The sequence below is a fragment of the Rhipicephalus microplus genome, chromosome 3 (genome assembly GCF_043290135.1).
Source record: "Rhipicephalus microplus isolate Deutch F79 chromosome 3, USDA_Rmic, whole genome shotgun sequence".
NCBI lineage: Eukaryota > Metazoa > Arthropoda > Arachnida > Ixodida > Ixodidae > Rhipicephalus > Rhipicephalus microplus.
Window position 1 is genome coordinate 102,019,341 of NC_134702.1, and position 15,189 is coordinate 102,034,529.

The 15,189-nt window shown below is 46.0% G+C and overlaps 1 protein-coding gene across 1 annotated transcript in view; it reads right to left on the minus strand.

Moving 5' to 3' along the window:
* Positions 1-15,189, minus strand: part of LOC142802886 (uncharacterized) — a 36,774-nt gene that overhangs the window by 12,741 nt on the left and 8,844 nt on the right. The window contains exons 2-4 of the mRNA XM_075887966.1: positions 5,190-5,278; positions 4,547-4,606; positions 2,478-2,703 (exon numbers count right to left, since the gene is read on the minus strand). Coding sequence (XP_075744081.1) covers positions 2,478-2,703; positions 4,547-4,606; positions 5,190-5,278 — 375 coding nt within the window. The remainder of the gene's footprint in view (positions 1-2,477; positions 2,704-4,546; positions 4,607-5,189; positions 5,279-15,189) is intronic.

Below are 15,189 nucleotides of genomic sequence, written 5' to 3' on the forward strand. Positions count from 1 at the left end.
TGGTGCACAGACGTCTTTATTTTTAATTCTTCATTGGAATGTCACCACTGTGGCGTGCAATGAAAAAAAAAGTCACAGTTTCGCCATAATGGTAAAGCAATGAATGCGATAGCAACATATTGGAATGTTTTATGAGGCAAGGCTAGCATATTTAGGAGCAATATTAATTGTAGTAAACCTGCTCTTGCTAAGTGACCAAGTTTCCTGCGGCACGGCCACAGTAAATGCTCAAAACAAGGCTCGTGCGTAGTGACGGCATTGATGAGAAGCGCCTCCCGTGGGCAGCGCATGCTGGTGCTAAGGGCTGTACATCATTTGTCACCACTGGTGGCAGTTTGTTATGTAGAGTGCATCCATGTGTGGGGAGGCCATACCTCGGGTGTGCTCGGAATGACAGTAATGCAAGAGTCACATGGCAAAATTAATTACGTATTTAATGGGCGCCGTTTTTCTTTTCCTGTTGAGAACGCAGCCCGTAGAAGCTCCCGCCTGCTGTGGGGGCACAAGGCGTGCGCTAATCGTTGTCGCGATAACACGGCAACCATAAGTGACCCCCTCCCCCTCTTGTTCGCTCACGAGATAAATGCACGCGCTGAAGACCCCCGCCGAAAAAGCGATGTTTGCTCCGCAGAAAGATGAGGCTAGCGTATCCTTCCCCGTATATATATATATATATATATATATATATATATATATATATATATATATATATATATATATATATATATATATATATATATATATATATATATATATATATATATATATATATATATATATATATATAAGTGAATGACGGCGTAGACAGCTACGGCAAAAAAATCATCCCAGACTGTCCATATAATCGCTATCGCAATAATTTGCTAGGTTTCTGCACCTAAGCTCATGATATGACTGAGAAACGTCGTAGTGGAAGTTTCTATAAACTTCGAACACCTGGGGTTCTTTTAAGTGCACCTATATAATTGCACATGCGCCTCAGGCATTCCGGATCTATTCAAACCGATCGCCGCGGCAGCGATCAAACCAGCAACTTTCAAGTGAGCGGTCGTGCGCAACAATAATAAGACCACCATTGCGGGTAGCGTGCCTGCGGACCAAACCCCCACGCTTGTGTTAAACTCGGCGCGGCGATAACCACGAAGGAACCACTGTGCACAGATCCGTTAAGTTCACGAAGAAAGAAAAAGTGTCCATATATTCCATGGTCTCTGTAACAGTTTTTGCTTTCTGAACTTGACTGAAGACACAAAATCAACAACGCTTGCACTGCAGAGTCACCATCATCAGTTTTACAACGCGCACTGCAACACACAGGCCCCTCCCACCAATCACCCGTTCCAGTACTTGCTGCTACCACATTATACCCGTAATATTTGCAATCTAATCTGCCCACCTTATATCCTGTCTCCTTGTCACGCGTTCACCTTCTCTTGAAATCTACTCTGCTCCCCTAATGACCAGCGGCCTACTTGCCTACGGGCAACATACCCAACCCATGTTCATGCCTTCTTGATTTGTACTGATGCCTTTAACAGCGGTTTGTTCCCTGAATTACCCTGTTCTCTTCTTCACTCTTGAGGTTACACCTGCTATGTTACTTTCCACTACTTGCTGCGCCATCCTCCTTTTAAGTTGAACCATCCTTGTCAGCCTTCAGGTTTCTTCTCGGTAGGCAATTACCGGTAAGATGCAGCTGTGATAATGGCTATTCTACGGGTTGGTTTCCGTGTCCACATACTGGGCTACCATCTTTGCAACCATTCTTACAACTTAACGTGCAGCTATATGGCGGGCGTTTCTGCATGAAAACGGTTCAGTTGGTGCATTCGGCACTTCCTCGCCTTTTCAGATGACATCGCAACAAAAACAAACACAGAAAACATCCGTTTAACAGTCCAGTTACGATAGCGGCGCCTGCATGTCTGATGTAAAATATATCTTCCTCTTGTTGGATAGCAGTAAACTTATTGATTGATTCATCGATATGTGGGGTTTAACGTCCAGAAACCACCATATGATTATGAGAGACGCCGTAGAGGAGGGCTCCGGAAGTTTCGACCACCTGGGTTTCTTTAACGTGCACCCAAATCTGAGCACACGGGCCTACAACATTTCCGCCTCCATCGCAAATGCAGCCGCCGCAGCCGGGATTCGAACCCGCGACCTAGCAGTAAACTACCATTCAATTTGAAAATGCTTGTCTAATTGCAGATTCTCGTATTGCAACCCATGATTATAGTGAATTGGAAAAGGAAAGCCGAAGTGTAGGTTTGAAAATTGTTGTGCCGAAAACAAAAATAATGGACAACTGTCTCGGAAGAGAACAGTGTTTTATTTCGGGTAGCGAAGCACTATAAATTGTGAAAAATGCATCTGTTTAGAACAGGCGGTAACCTCGGAGCCAAACCGTGAGGCTGCAGTATCAAAAAAAATGGGGCGGAATTACGGAGCGCAAACAACCAAACAAAACTTGCGCATTGGGGACGCTGATGGCGAAGGACGTCTCAGTGGATGAGGCTGCCTTGGCGATCAATTTCTGCGTGACCGGGTTGGAGTCGTCGATGAAGGTGTCCCTGTCCTGCACGTAGAAGGGGATGAAGGCGTAGTCACAGGCGTCAACGTTGATCTTGTCGTAGTCCTGCTGGTGCACGCCGAACGTGCAGAACAAGGGAGCCGCGCCCATGGGGTAGACTCCTGGCGCTGCAATCGGTGTCGCAGAACAAACAGCACGTGTACGCATGACAATGCGTCCGCTATGAGATTTCGTCAGAACGAGTTTCGTCAGAGGGATAGCGATTTACGAGATGTATATTGTAAACCTTTATCCAAATTAATAGTTATGCCAACAGGCTGAGTCACTTGATAGCAATTGTGCCATTTTAAATTTTTCGCTTCTCATTTCTCCGCTGCCTGTATATTACCGGCCTCTTCAATGAAGAAACCTGTTAAGGGTCAGCGATGTCCCCGATGTATCTATGGTATTTTCTGCGTCTTTCTGCCACTATATTTGACAAAAAATTCCCAAAGCGGGTGGGCAACGAGCAGATAGGTTTGTGCCTCCCCCCCCCCCGTTCAATTCTCACCACATTCACTATACAATATGGCAAATAGTATATTTACGAATAACTGCGTGTGGAGTACAAAAAAGGAGAAGGGTGGAATAAATAATTAGTAGACGAAGTCAAATTACGAAAATACAAAAATCGCAAAAATCGTAATTTCGTCATTGATTACAAGTAATCGATTACTTATAAGCTACGCGTTACGGCCATGTAAGAATTTTTTTTTCGCACTGTGCGCGTTATAAGGAACTCTGTATAGAACGTACCTGCTGGCGTAGTAGACCCGGTAGGCCCAATGCTGGGCCCTGAAGTCACAGGTATATCGGTAGATGTAGTATACCACGGAGTCACGCTACTGGGTCTTGTGGTCGCAGACGTGCTGGTAGTTGTATCAAACCCGGTGATTGAATGCGGCCCTGCATAGTAGTCATCACAGTTGTGCATAACGCGATCGATTACTCCTTAATAATTACATATTTTGTATTAAGTAACACGCTCGATTAACCATTGCAGCGTTCCGAGTTATCCAATCACATTTTTTTCAATTGATTACCGGTAATCTATAATAATTCTTTCAAAATAAAGTTCTAACCAGTTTTCTACGGCAGTTCTCTTCCCAAAAAATATAAAACCACTTTGTAGAGGTCCCCTGCTAAGTTAAACAAGGGCACTGCTTCACCCGAGTACCAGCAACAACTAATAGCGACTCGTCACAGAACACATGGACGCTATAATCATTGATCACTAACGAGTCGGCACGCAAGGTGTTAACTGCCCGTTTCTCTAGCGCATGTATTGAGAGAAATTCCAGTGTAGAAGTACATAACGAGGAAATATGGAATAATTAGCGACGACAACGTTAGAAGAATAACTTTTGTTGAAAGTTGACAACGTGTAACACTTATCACGGAAGCCGCAGTAAGCCTCTGAATCTTCACGCATGCCTCCAGACTTCTTTTACCAAGCAAGCCGCCGAAGTTGGTTGTGGTTTGAGTGAAACTGTGTTACTGTGTTGCGACAATACAATTTTGATGAAAAGTAACGCATAAGTATATAATTCATCATATTTCCGTTGTTTTTCAGTTACTTTTCTGGAGCTGTGGTTGACCACTGTCATCAATTGCATTCTAAAGGAAGCACTGATATAGCTCACTTATTTTGCGTAACATCTACAAGTATAGTAGTTATAAACACAGTGTCGGCTGTAGTTGTGGCAGTAAGCTTGGTAAGCTTAGGGTAGGTCGCTGGACTCGTACCGGGAGTCGTATAAATGGGCTCCGTGGAGTGCGTAGTCAGATCATGAGTGGAAGAAGACTCGTCAGGAGGCCGGTCCGTTGTATGTCTCGATATCTCAGGCGTAGTCCTTGACACCGTAATGGGCTGGCCAGAAGTTCTGATCGGGCGCACGCTCGGGGGACGGGGCGTGGGGACCGTTGGAACCGAAGGAGTAGATTGATCTTCTGAGGTGGTTTCATCGGTACCATCAGTGTCTAACCCACTGGTGACGCCACCGTGCGCACGCGTCTTCGGCTCAGATGCCGCTGCACAGGAAAACGCGGACAATGTGGTTACACAACATATGGCACATGTGTAGTATACGAAAGTGGCGAAGATCCAAGCACAATCTTTCCTCACTAACGCGTGTTCTGCACGGTGGTATGGCGTAAGTCACGTAGTCCCCAATTTCCGTTCCCCTGACCCCACCGCTTATGTACACATGCATGCATGTACGTACATGCGTTTGTATGTATGTATGTATGTATGTATGTATGTATGTATGTATGTATGTATGTATGTATGTATGTATGTATGTATGTATGTATGTATGTATGTATGTATGTATGTATGTATGTATGTATGTATGTATGTATGTATGTATGTATGTATGTATGTATGTGGGTCACGCTTTCTGTTTTTCATGCTCGAGTGAAATTTTCTGAAGGACATGTGATAGGTGTCTCATGAAAAATACAAAAATTCACATATTAAATTTCCTAAATACTTTGAACAAAAGAACACAGCCTGGCACTTTTTGTCAGAACAGATGTCAAGGGAGGGAAGACGTTTGGTAGCCCTACACTTGCAGATCCTTCGAACCATTGAAAAACAAATATGTGAGTTCACCTGTGAGACAGTTGAACAGGGTGTAGCACAGCGCAACCAGGAGAACGATCAGGAAGGCGAACAGAAAAATCAGGACAGCCTTGATTTGCCTGCGAAAGCCGAACAGAGTGTAACGAACGCCTGCACTGATGACAATGCACCAGAAAACTACATTTCACAACCATATATCACCACTTTGCCGCAGGACTTCTGTATTCTGTTCTTGACGTATATTATCGCAGTTTTAGTTTGCGTTCGAGTTCAGTTGATTTGTAATTGTGCTTTCATACTGAAAACTGCTAATCGCGATGGTTCAGCAACATACGGAGAATGGTGGACGTGTACTCGCCTTGTGATATCTCTTGATTAGTCAGTCGACGCTTCTATGCTTCAGACGTGTAAATCTACCGGTGTGTGCTAAGTTAGCGCCCAGTGAAACTATATAGCTTGCCGCTCAAACCACACGAGCTTCATCAGCGCAGACGCCTGAACTTTGTGATTTCAGAAAGCCAAATGTTTAAGATTACTACGAGGAAACCAAAGGTACCTATTCTTTCGCTTTGCGTACCTTATATAGAGTGATACAACACAAAAGTGAACAACAGTAATCTGGAATATAGCAGTTAATAATCTTTTATGAATTGATCCTCTTTCGGGCCTTTGCATTTTACCCACGATATAGACTTGCACTTCTCTCCACTTGAACTCTCCGTAAACAAGGAACGTTGTTCTTGACTTCGTTGACCGTAACTGATGAATAATATAGCGTGAAAAAAAAACAGGTGACAGGATCAAGTAAGCTAGAATACAAGCGCATAGAAAGAAGTGAACTTGTATTCCATAACAAATTAATATATATCGCATTAAAAAACCCATGTTCTCCACAAAAAGAACCCAAAACCTCAGATGCGTGCATCCTGGTACTTTATCTCTGCCTTGTTTAGCGTAACAAAAGGCTTGGCCATACAGCTCTCTCCCACTTACAGAATTATCAAAAGCTTCATCAAGCTGACGTCTAGACACTTTGGGATTACTAAGCTGAGGAGTGCACCCACGTTAACGGCAGTTCAGAGACAACTTTGATCAATTGCTGTTTATTCAAAGATCGAAGGTGATCTTACAGGCAGCGGCCTCTCTGTCCGATACATACCACACTTAATTTATGATGAATGATTTATTCATCGTGAATTACGAACTCATACGGCAGTCTGTTTTCCTAAGACCATTCCGGACCGAACTTGCCTCAGATGTGTCCTTTATCTTGGTTGCAACCGGAAGCAGCGGGCACAAAGGAATAAACTTCGACTGGAAAGTCTTTAAGCTAAACAGCAAAAGCACTGGCCCTAGCTCTCAAGAAATTACTTATGCGCCATGTTAAATATATGTATTTGTCATAAAGCAATGTTTATCACTCTAGTCCGTGCCAGTGACGTTTATTAGTATAGTCATTGAGCTTTCTGGTCCGCCGGTGTACAGGTCACCCAAAGAAATTGAACTTGAACAACGACATGAGCGTGATCGCAACTAGTTTATGTTGGTAAACAGTTTGTTCGGCTTTGGTGATCTAGAGCGCGTTTTCTCTTAGCATGGCTATTTTTAATAACGCTAGGTCAAAGAAAAAACGATTGTGCAGGGTGAGAATTAAAACATTGTTAGGTAGAATATTCGTATGTTTGCGGGTTAACTTATATCTATGTGAACAGGGCTGAGATGGAAAGCAGCAAGCACACCAGAAAGGCCAATCCTCGTTCTCGTCTTCTATAAGAAGAATATGTGACCCTTGATACGTTAAGCACCATGCACAGTAAAATACGCACCGATCGACGTGCGAAAATATATGAATAAGTAATGAACGTGATATTGTTTTCTAGGTCGGCATTTCGTCTCATATCGGCGTAATTTTGATTCTACTACTTACGTCGAAATGGACATTACAGATGGGCCTGATTTGCAGCGACAAGACGCAGTTATCACAAACGATTCCTCATAGCACTTGTTATACTAAAAAGAAACATGGTTGATCCCTCCGTCATGGGAATTTGTACAACATGAAAGTGAAACACCACTTTACGGAGGTTGATTGATTTTTACTGTACATTTATACAAGACAGCTTATACAATGTTTGTTGCTACTTGATAGCTAAGGTATTGTCTTACATATATGCATACACGTTGACGCTAGGCGATCGTTTTGATCCAGATGACTAACATCCATGGCTAACAATCGATTAATGATAAAATATGCCCTTATGGTAATGGGTGCCTGTGGTAGCTGTAGTGAACGATGAGAGCCAAACCAAAGAAAGTGGTTTAACAGCCGGAAGAGTGTAATTGATTGTACGCCAAGCTTGAGCTAACATCGCCTATTCCTCACATGTTGGAATTATTGAACGCGCCTGCCCGATTAGAGGGAAACACAACGCGCGTTGCGTCTTCTCTCTTGGCTGTCTACGATATATCGCGCGGCGAGAGCAAGCGGAGAATGCGCAGTTACATCAAGACTACGGTGTAAACTATTGTAGCTGCGAAGCAGCTTTTTGACTAGCCTGTGTAACGCTGTCCCGTGCGTCCGCACAAACCCTCTCGCCACAGGTGTTGGAGCGGTGAGAAGTATGGCAAGTCGTAGCTGCGCGTTGATATCGCTCTCTCTCTCTCTCTCTCACCCGCAGCAGCTGCCGGCTCCTCCACCCACTCGCAACCCTCTTCTCTCTCGTTGCACCCTCTCTACCGTTCGCAAAGCTCGACCGCACGTCGAAGGGAAACACTAGACAGATTTAGTTGCGCGTCTGCAGCAGCCGTTCGGACGCGGCCTTCCATTTCAGCTCGTTTATCTGCAATGTGACTTACAAAAGACCCAACCCGCCTCCCTGTGTCCTTTACTTTCAAACAAACATTTACTCGAAGACGCAACACCGAGTCTCGCTTCAAACAGTTTTTCCAGCTCCCGCTTCCACACCCATTTCAACCAGGTCCACGCCGTGCGAACCGCTGCTGCTTCGCAACTCATCCGGGTTCCGTTTGGGGAGATGGTCCATCATTTTTCCGACACTATGATCAAAACGATGCAGACACGTTCCTCTATGCGTTGCAGAACTGTTTTAGAAGAAGTCCTGCGCCGTAACTTTATTTCCAGAGCCGATCTCCCGGGGCGCCCCCATTGCTCTGATTTCAAGAATTTGCGCTAGATGGAGCACCTATACAAAAGCGCTTGCTATTGACGGGTTTCGTTTCTCTTAATGAGAGAAAGAAATATACATCCTAATATGTCCTAATATAATATATATTAACATACGCGGTATTACCGTCACGTATATAGGGTCTTTATATAACAGCTAGTACTGGAATTTGTAAGCAGGATTCACGGATTTTCTCGATCTTCTCTGAGCCAGCTTCTCAATCGTCATTCGGGGATACGGCGAGATCTTTTTTGTATGAATGAATGCTATGAGCCACTCCGATAGTTTTGTCAAGGTTGCCACATGGCGATCTGTTGAGGCATTGACAAATTGCACTTTTCCCATTGAAAGCGCACTGAAGTGGGCGGATGCGTGTGAACGACTCGTTTAAATAATCGTAAATGTCACGGTCGTGATGAATCGCTGCACTTTGCCAACAGCCCTGTGAGAGGGCAGTGGCAGATATGAAAGGCGGGTTTTTCAAGCCTTCAAAGTATGTGACCGTCGCGCAGTAGATAGAGCGGCTGGCTTGTTGCCATCGACTGTAAAATCATGGGTTCCACAGAACTTTTTTGTTCTGAACATGTGTATTTTTTGACGTCATTTCCGTAACAGAAGTACGTCACTGAAGTCTTGCTCAATCCCGTAATAAAGCACTTTTGTGTTAAAAAAACATATTACAGCTCGAATAGTGTGAAATCTGAGAAGTGCGTCGCATGGGCACCCAGTGATTCTCGTTCGTCGAGTTCCCGCTGTGCGGTTTACGAAAGCATCGATGACGATAATGTTTCCGGCAAGCATGTAGAGCTCCCCCGGCACAAGAAGAATCTTGTTAGGAAAATTCACAAATTAAGCACGCTATTTCTGCGCTTTATCGACTTCCTCCTTGTTACAGCAGTTGAGACACACGTCGTCTGAAGCGAGTTCACTCAGGTTGTTTTTGCCATCAGATGGAGTCGCGAAGTGATGCAGCACAGCGCCGACGCATAGGTGGCGCCGTGGGAGGGTAACTCGCTCGCTCAATGAGGCGGAGGCGCGCTATGTTGCACCCCGTCGTAGTCGATCAGCTCCGTTGACGAAATGTTTTAGCGACGTTAATTATTTGAATTACTTTTCGTTTACTTCTGTTTATTACAATATTTTATGTTCGTTCACTTTAACCCACGTTTAAGTATTCCTCGCCTTGTGTTGACACTTTCATATCAGCGTGATCACGCTCATGAGATGGATAGACAAACCGGGCCCCTGTTGTACTCCGCACTTAGAGCAGTGTCAGTATGTCAGTGACACATGCCTACTGGAAACCATCTGCTGAATACTATCTTTATATCTACTGAAACTACCAACAAGGCCAGCCAATTTTAGTCGTAATGTCATAAACCATTACGCAGTAATTTGTATGGTCATATGTGGTCGTAAAAACAACTTTGCACTGCGTAGGACATCCGGGTGACAATACGAAGGAAAAGGCTTTTCTATTTCAGTGGGCCAACTTTTTTTTTTTAATGGTTGGCCACAACTAAGTCTCAAGCACTTTTCATTTCACCCGGTGCAATGGTAGAAGAGATATGCTTACCACGAAGCTCCCCCGGCGGGTAAATAGGCAGTTGACGGGCTGCAAAATGAAACAGCGATTACTGATGCCTATTCACAAGGCTCGTGGGAGGCCTGGCTGAGTGAAATGCGTAATTCAAGATAAGGTATTTGTGGAACATGATGGCTCATTGAAAGCAAAAGCCTATTCATATACAAAACTTGCACGGTCGAGTTACCTGAAAAAGAATTATAGCAGCCAACATCTAAGGCGTAGTTCACGCTGTTAATTGGATAAATTATATATGTACGTACGTGCGTATGTAAGCATGTATGTATGTATGTATGTATGTATGTATGTATGTATGTATGTATGTATGTATGTATGTATGTATGTATGTATGTATGTATGTATGTATGTATGTATGTATGTATGTATGTGTACGTATGTATGTATGTATGTATGTATGTATGTATGTATGTATGTATGTGTACGTATGTATGTATGTATGTATGTATGTATGTGTGTGTATGTATGTATGTATGTATGTATGTATGTATGTATGTATGTATGTATGTATGTATGTATGTATGTATGTATGTATGTATGTATGTATGTATGTATGTATGTATGTATGTATGTATGTGTACGTATGTATACCATTTACTTAGTATTTATTGAGGCACACACACAGCATATTGTCACGTCACTCCAGGGGGTGTCGACAAGGTTTACTGACGTCTCAGCAACAGGGCCCTAACCAAGCGCGTCGGTTGGGCTTGTTTGCCAGAGCGAGGGCCCACGTGCACTTCTTTCTTCTCTGTGGTGTGTGCCTTCACCTTGGCATACGACCCACTACTAGAAAGAGGTGGCAATATTCCCCCTCAATAACAAAAAAGGGCATCGTCCCGATGCTGTAAAGTTATTGAAAAAAAAAACCAAAACAAAGTAGTTTAAACAATCAAAAAGGGCACCAATAATCAAATGTTAGACGCGATAAGTTCACCAATGATGAGGCAATTGTCGGAGCACAAATAAAAAAACACAAGAAAAGTGGTCTTTTAGGAACGCGCAAAATAGGGCTTCATGCGCACCACGTGAACTATGTCAGAGGTCGGTTGTTTTCGTTGTACCCATCGTGACGACGTAGCGTCCGGAACCACTTCGTAGTTTACGTCGCTCACGCGGCGTAATACTTTATACGGACCGAAGTATCTGCTGAGCAACTTTTCGGAGAGGCCACGGCGTCGAACAGGGGTCCAAATCCAAACTTGGTCTCCCGGTCTGTAAGATACGTCATTGTGACGCATATTGTAACGTCGTGCATCAACCTGTTGCTGCTGACCAATGTGTAGCCGGGCGAGCAGGCGAGTTTTCTCGGCACGCTCTGCAAATTCTTCTGCGTCAGTTGTTAATTGATCGGCGCCTTCACAAGGAAGCATCGCATCCAGCATCGTCTGAACTTCGCGGCCGTAGAGAAGGCAAAACGGTGTAAATCGGGTTGTTTCTTGAACGGCGGTGTTATAAGCGAACGTCACATAAGGCAAAATGCGATCCCATGTTTTGTGTTGGACGTCGATGTACATGGAGATCATGTTTGTGACTGTCTTATTTAGTCGCTCGGTTAAGTCATTGCTCTGCGGATGGTAAGCAGTCGTCGTTCGATGCCTAGTGTTACTTAGTCGAAAAACTTCATCAATAAGTTGTGCAGTGAACGCTGTTCCTCTGTCGGTTATCACTGTAGATGGAGCACCGTGGCGCAGAACAATGTGGCACATGAAGAACTGTGCTACCTCAGAAGCCGTGGCTCGTGGTATCGCCTGTGTCTCAGCATAGCGGGTCTAATAGTCAGTTGCAACAATGACCCATTTGTTGCCGTCAGACGATAAAGGAAATGGGCCGAGAATGTCCATGCCGACTTGGTCAAATGGCTTGTGGGGTGGATCAATTGGCTGAAGTAATCCAGCCGGCTTGCTTGGTGGCGACTTTCGACGCTGGCATTCACGACAGCTTTTAACGTACTGCTTCACGCTTGCCGAAAGTCCGGGCCAGTAGTACGCCTCACTTACTCTGGCGAGCGTTCGCGAGTAACCTAGATGACCAGATGTGGGCTCGTCATGACACGCAGAGAGGACTTCGTCCCGCATGTCCTTCGGAACGACGAGGAGGTAAGCGCGGCTCGTAGGACGGGCGTTTTTTTTTTTTTTTTGTACAGGACATTATCTCGGAGGCAGAAAGATGTCACGACGCGAGATAGATGGCGAGGTATAACGGCGCTATGACCCTCCAGATAGTCGATGAGCGGTCGAATCTCTTCATCCTCTCGCTGGCGTCTGCTCAAGTCAGATGAGCTAAGGGCGCCCAGGAAACCGTCATCGTCCTCTTCTTCTTGATTGACTAAAGGTATGGGTGCACGTGACAGCGTATCAGCGTCTTCATGCTTCCGTCCAGACTTATATACGATGGTAACATCAAACTCCTGTAGACGCAAGCTCCATTGGGCCAGTCGTCCAGAGGGATCACGAATGTTTACCAACCAGCAGAGGGCATGGTGGTCCGTCACCACTTTAAATGGACGACCATAGAGGTACGGGCGAAACTTGGTGATCGCCCACACTACTGCGAGACACTCTTTCTCTGTGGTCGTGTAATTCACCTCGGTACGTGACAGTGAGCGGCTGGCATAGGCTATGACTCGTTCTTTGCCGTGTTGATGCTGGACGAGCACTGCGCCGAGGCCGATGTTACTGGCGTCAGTGTGCACCTCTGTGTCAGCATCTTTGTCAAAATGCGCAAGAACAGGGGCTGAGTGCATCCGCTGTCGTAGCTCGGCAAAAGCAGCCTGTTGTTCGGTAGCCCATACAAACGGTGTGTCGTCGCGTGTAAGGCGAGTCAAGGGTTCCGCTATTTTCGAAAACCCTCTAATAAATCGTCGATAGTAGGCGCACAAGCCCAGAAAGCGCCGAACAGTCTTTTTGTCTGTAGGATGCGGAAACGCGGCTACAGCGGCAAGTTTGTCGGGGTCGGGTCGTACTCCATTCGCATTGACTACATGGCCAAGGAATTTGAGCTCTTCATAACCAAAGTGACACTTCTGCGGTTTGAGTGTAAGATCTGCTGATTGAATAGCCTGTAGCACACTCCTGAGGCGGTGAAGGTGTTGCTGGAAGGTTTCAAAAAAAAACGACAACATCATCAAGGTATACGAGACAACTTTGCCACTTCAGACCAGTAAGCACAGTGTCCATCATTCGCTGGAAGGTTGCGGGCGCTGAGCACAAACCAAAAGGAAGGACTCGAAATTCATACAGGCCATCAGGGGTCACAAATGCCGTTTTCTCGCGGTCTCGCTCGTCAACCTCAATCTGCCAGTACCCGCTTTTCAAATCCAAAGAGGAAAAATAGTGGGCGTGGCGTAATCTGTCTAACGAGTCGTCGATGCGTGGCAGCGGGTACACGTCCTTTTTAGTCACGCTGTTCAGCTTCCGGTAATCGACGCAAAAACGTTGCGTTCCGTCTTTCTTCTTGACTAGGACGACTGGAGAGGACCACGCACTGTTGGAAGGCTCGATGATGCCGTCGTCAAGCATTTCTCGAACTTGCGTACGAATGGCTTCTCGTTCCTTCGCTGACACATGGTAAGGCTGTTGGTGTACTGGGCGGGCGTCGTCGTAAGTGATGATTCTGTGCCTAGGGATCGAAGTCTGGCGCACCTTAGTGGAAGCAGCGAAGCATGACTTGAATTCAAGCAAGAGTTTTCGCAGTGCTGTCTGGTTTTCTGGTGTGAGGTTAGAATTAATATCGATATTGTTTAGACACGTATCGGCGGACTCCACTGCTTCCGACGAGAAGCAGATGGGAATGGTTTCTAATTCATCTGCAAACGCTAATGAAGTACCACGAAAAAGGTGTCGGTGTTCGTTGCTGAAATTTGTAACGAGCAGTTGAGATCGGCCATCACGTATCTGTATGATACTCCTAGCCACACAAACACCTTGAGTCAGCAGGTGTTCAAAATTACTTTCTGCAATCGCTTCACCATTTCGAAATCCACAGTAATGTGACGTCGACAATAACACTGGCTCTTGGAGGAAGCGTTATACTTTCAGCAGAAACACGAAGAACGTCGGTACGTTGTTGGTCGTCCTGCTTGTCGATTGCTCGGTCGGCTGAGAAGGTGATGCGATTCTCTTGAAGATCAATGACAGCTCCATATTCGTGCAGGAAGTCAACACCAAGAATAACGTCGCGTGAACATTCACGGAGCACAAGGAAGCTTCCTACAAAAGTATAACCGCAGACCCGAACTCTACTCGTGCAGGTTCCAAGCGGAGAGACGGTGTGGCCACCAGCCGTTCGAATCACGGAGCCATGCCAGGGCGTGATTACCTTCTTTAGTAGTCTGGTCAATTTCCCGCTTAGTATCGAATAGTCAGCCTCGGTATCAACTAAAGCACCTACTGCATAGCCGTCTATCAGCACCGGTATATCCAGAGAAAGCCGCAAATATCGCTCAGTCGAATCTACACCCTTTACTGTTAGCGTCGATCGGAGGTCTTCAGCACGTCGACTGCCAGCGACCTCGCCTCCAAGGGTCGCTTGCGTTAGTTTTACCGGTGGGTACTGGAGGACCGTGCGCCAGCATGGCGCTGTGGCGAAGATGAAAAGCGCCTCGGCGACGGTGAGCGCGACTGCCGTCCAGAAGGCGGTGGCATGCGCTGTTGAGCCAGGTAGTCCTCAATGTCCCGGGGTCGCTGGCCATACCGAGGAGGCGCTGAATATACTGAAAATCCAAGCAGCCCGAGGCGCCGGTATGGACACTGGCGGTACAAATGGTCCGCTTCACCGCAGTGGAAGCACACAGGTCGGCGATCAGGAGTGCGCCAAACATCAGATTTCCGAGGCGAAGCACGTCTGTCGTCAAGGTAGTGTGCTGGTTGTTCCGCAAGATGCACAGGGCTGGCGTAAACGAGGGGTGGCGGTGTGCGTGTGTTCTCGTAGTACCGTAGAGGCTGCGCCGACTGAAGTGAAACCGCAGGAGGTGCCTGAACAAACAGCGGGGAAGAGGAAGCTGGGCGCTTTAAGGCTTCTGCATAGGTCGGACGGTGGTAGTCAGTCGGGGCGGGTGTGGCGTTATTCAGACTCACAGGGTCACGAAGGGCATGATGCAGCTCGTCCTTGACGATGCTTGCAATGGAACTCACCGTAGGTAGTGGTGGTGTGGCAGCCTTTTGCAGCTCCTCGCGTACTATGGAGCGGATAAGGTCGCGCAGACACTCGGTGTTGCTCCCAATATTCGTTAGAACTTGAG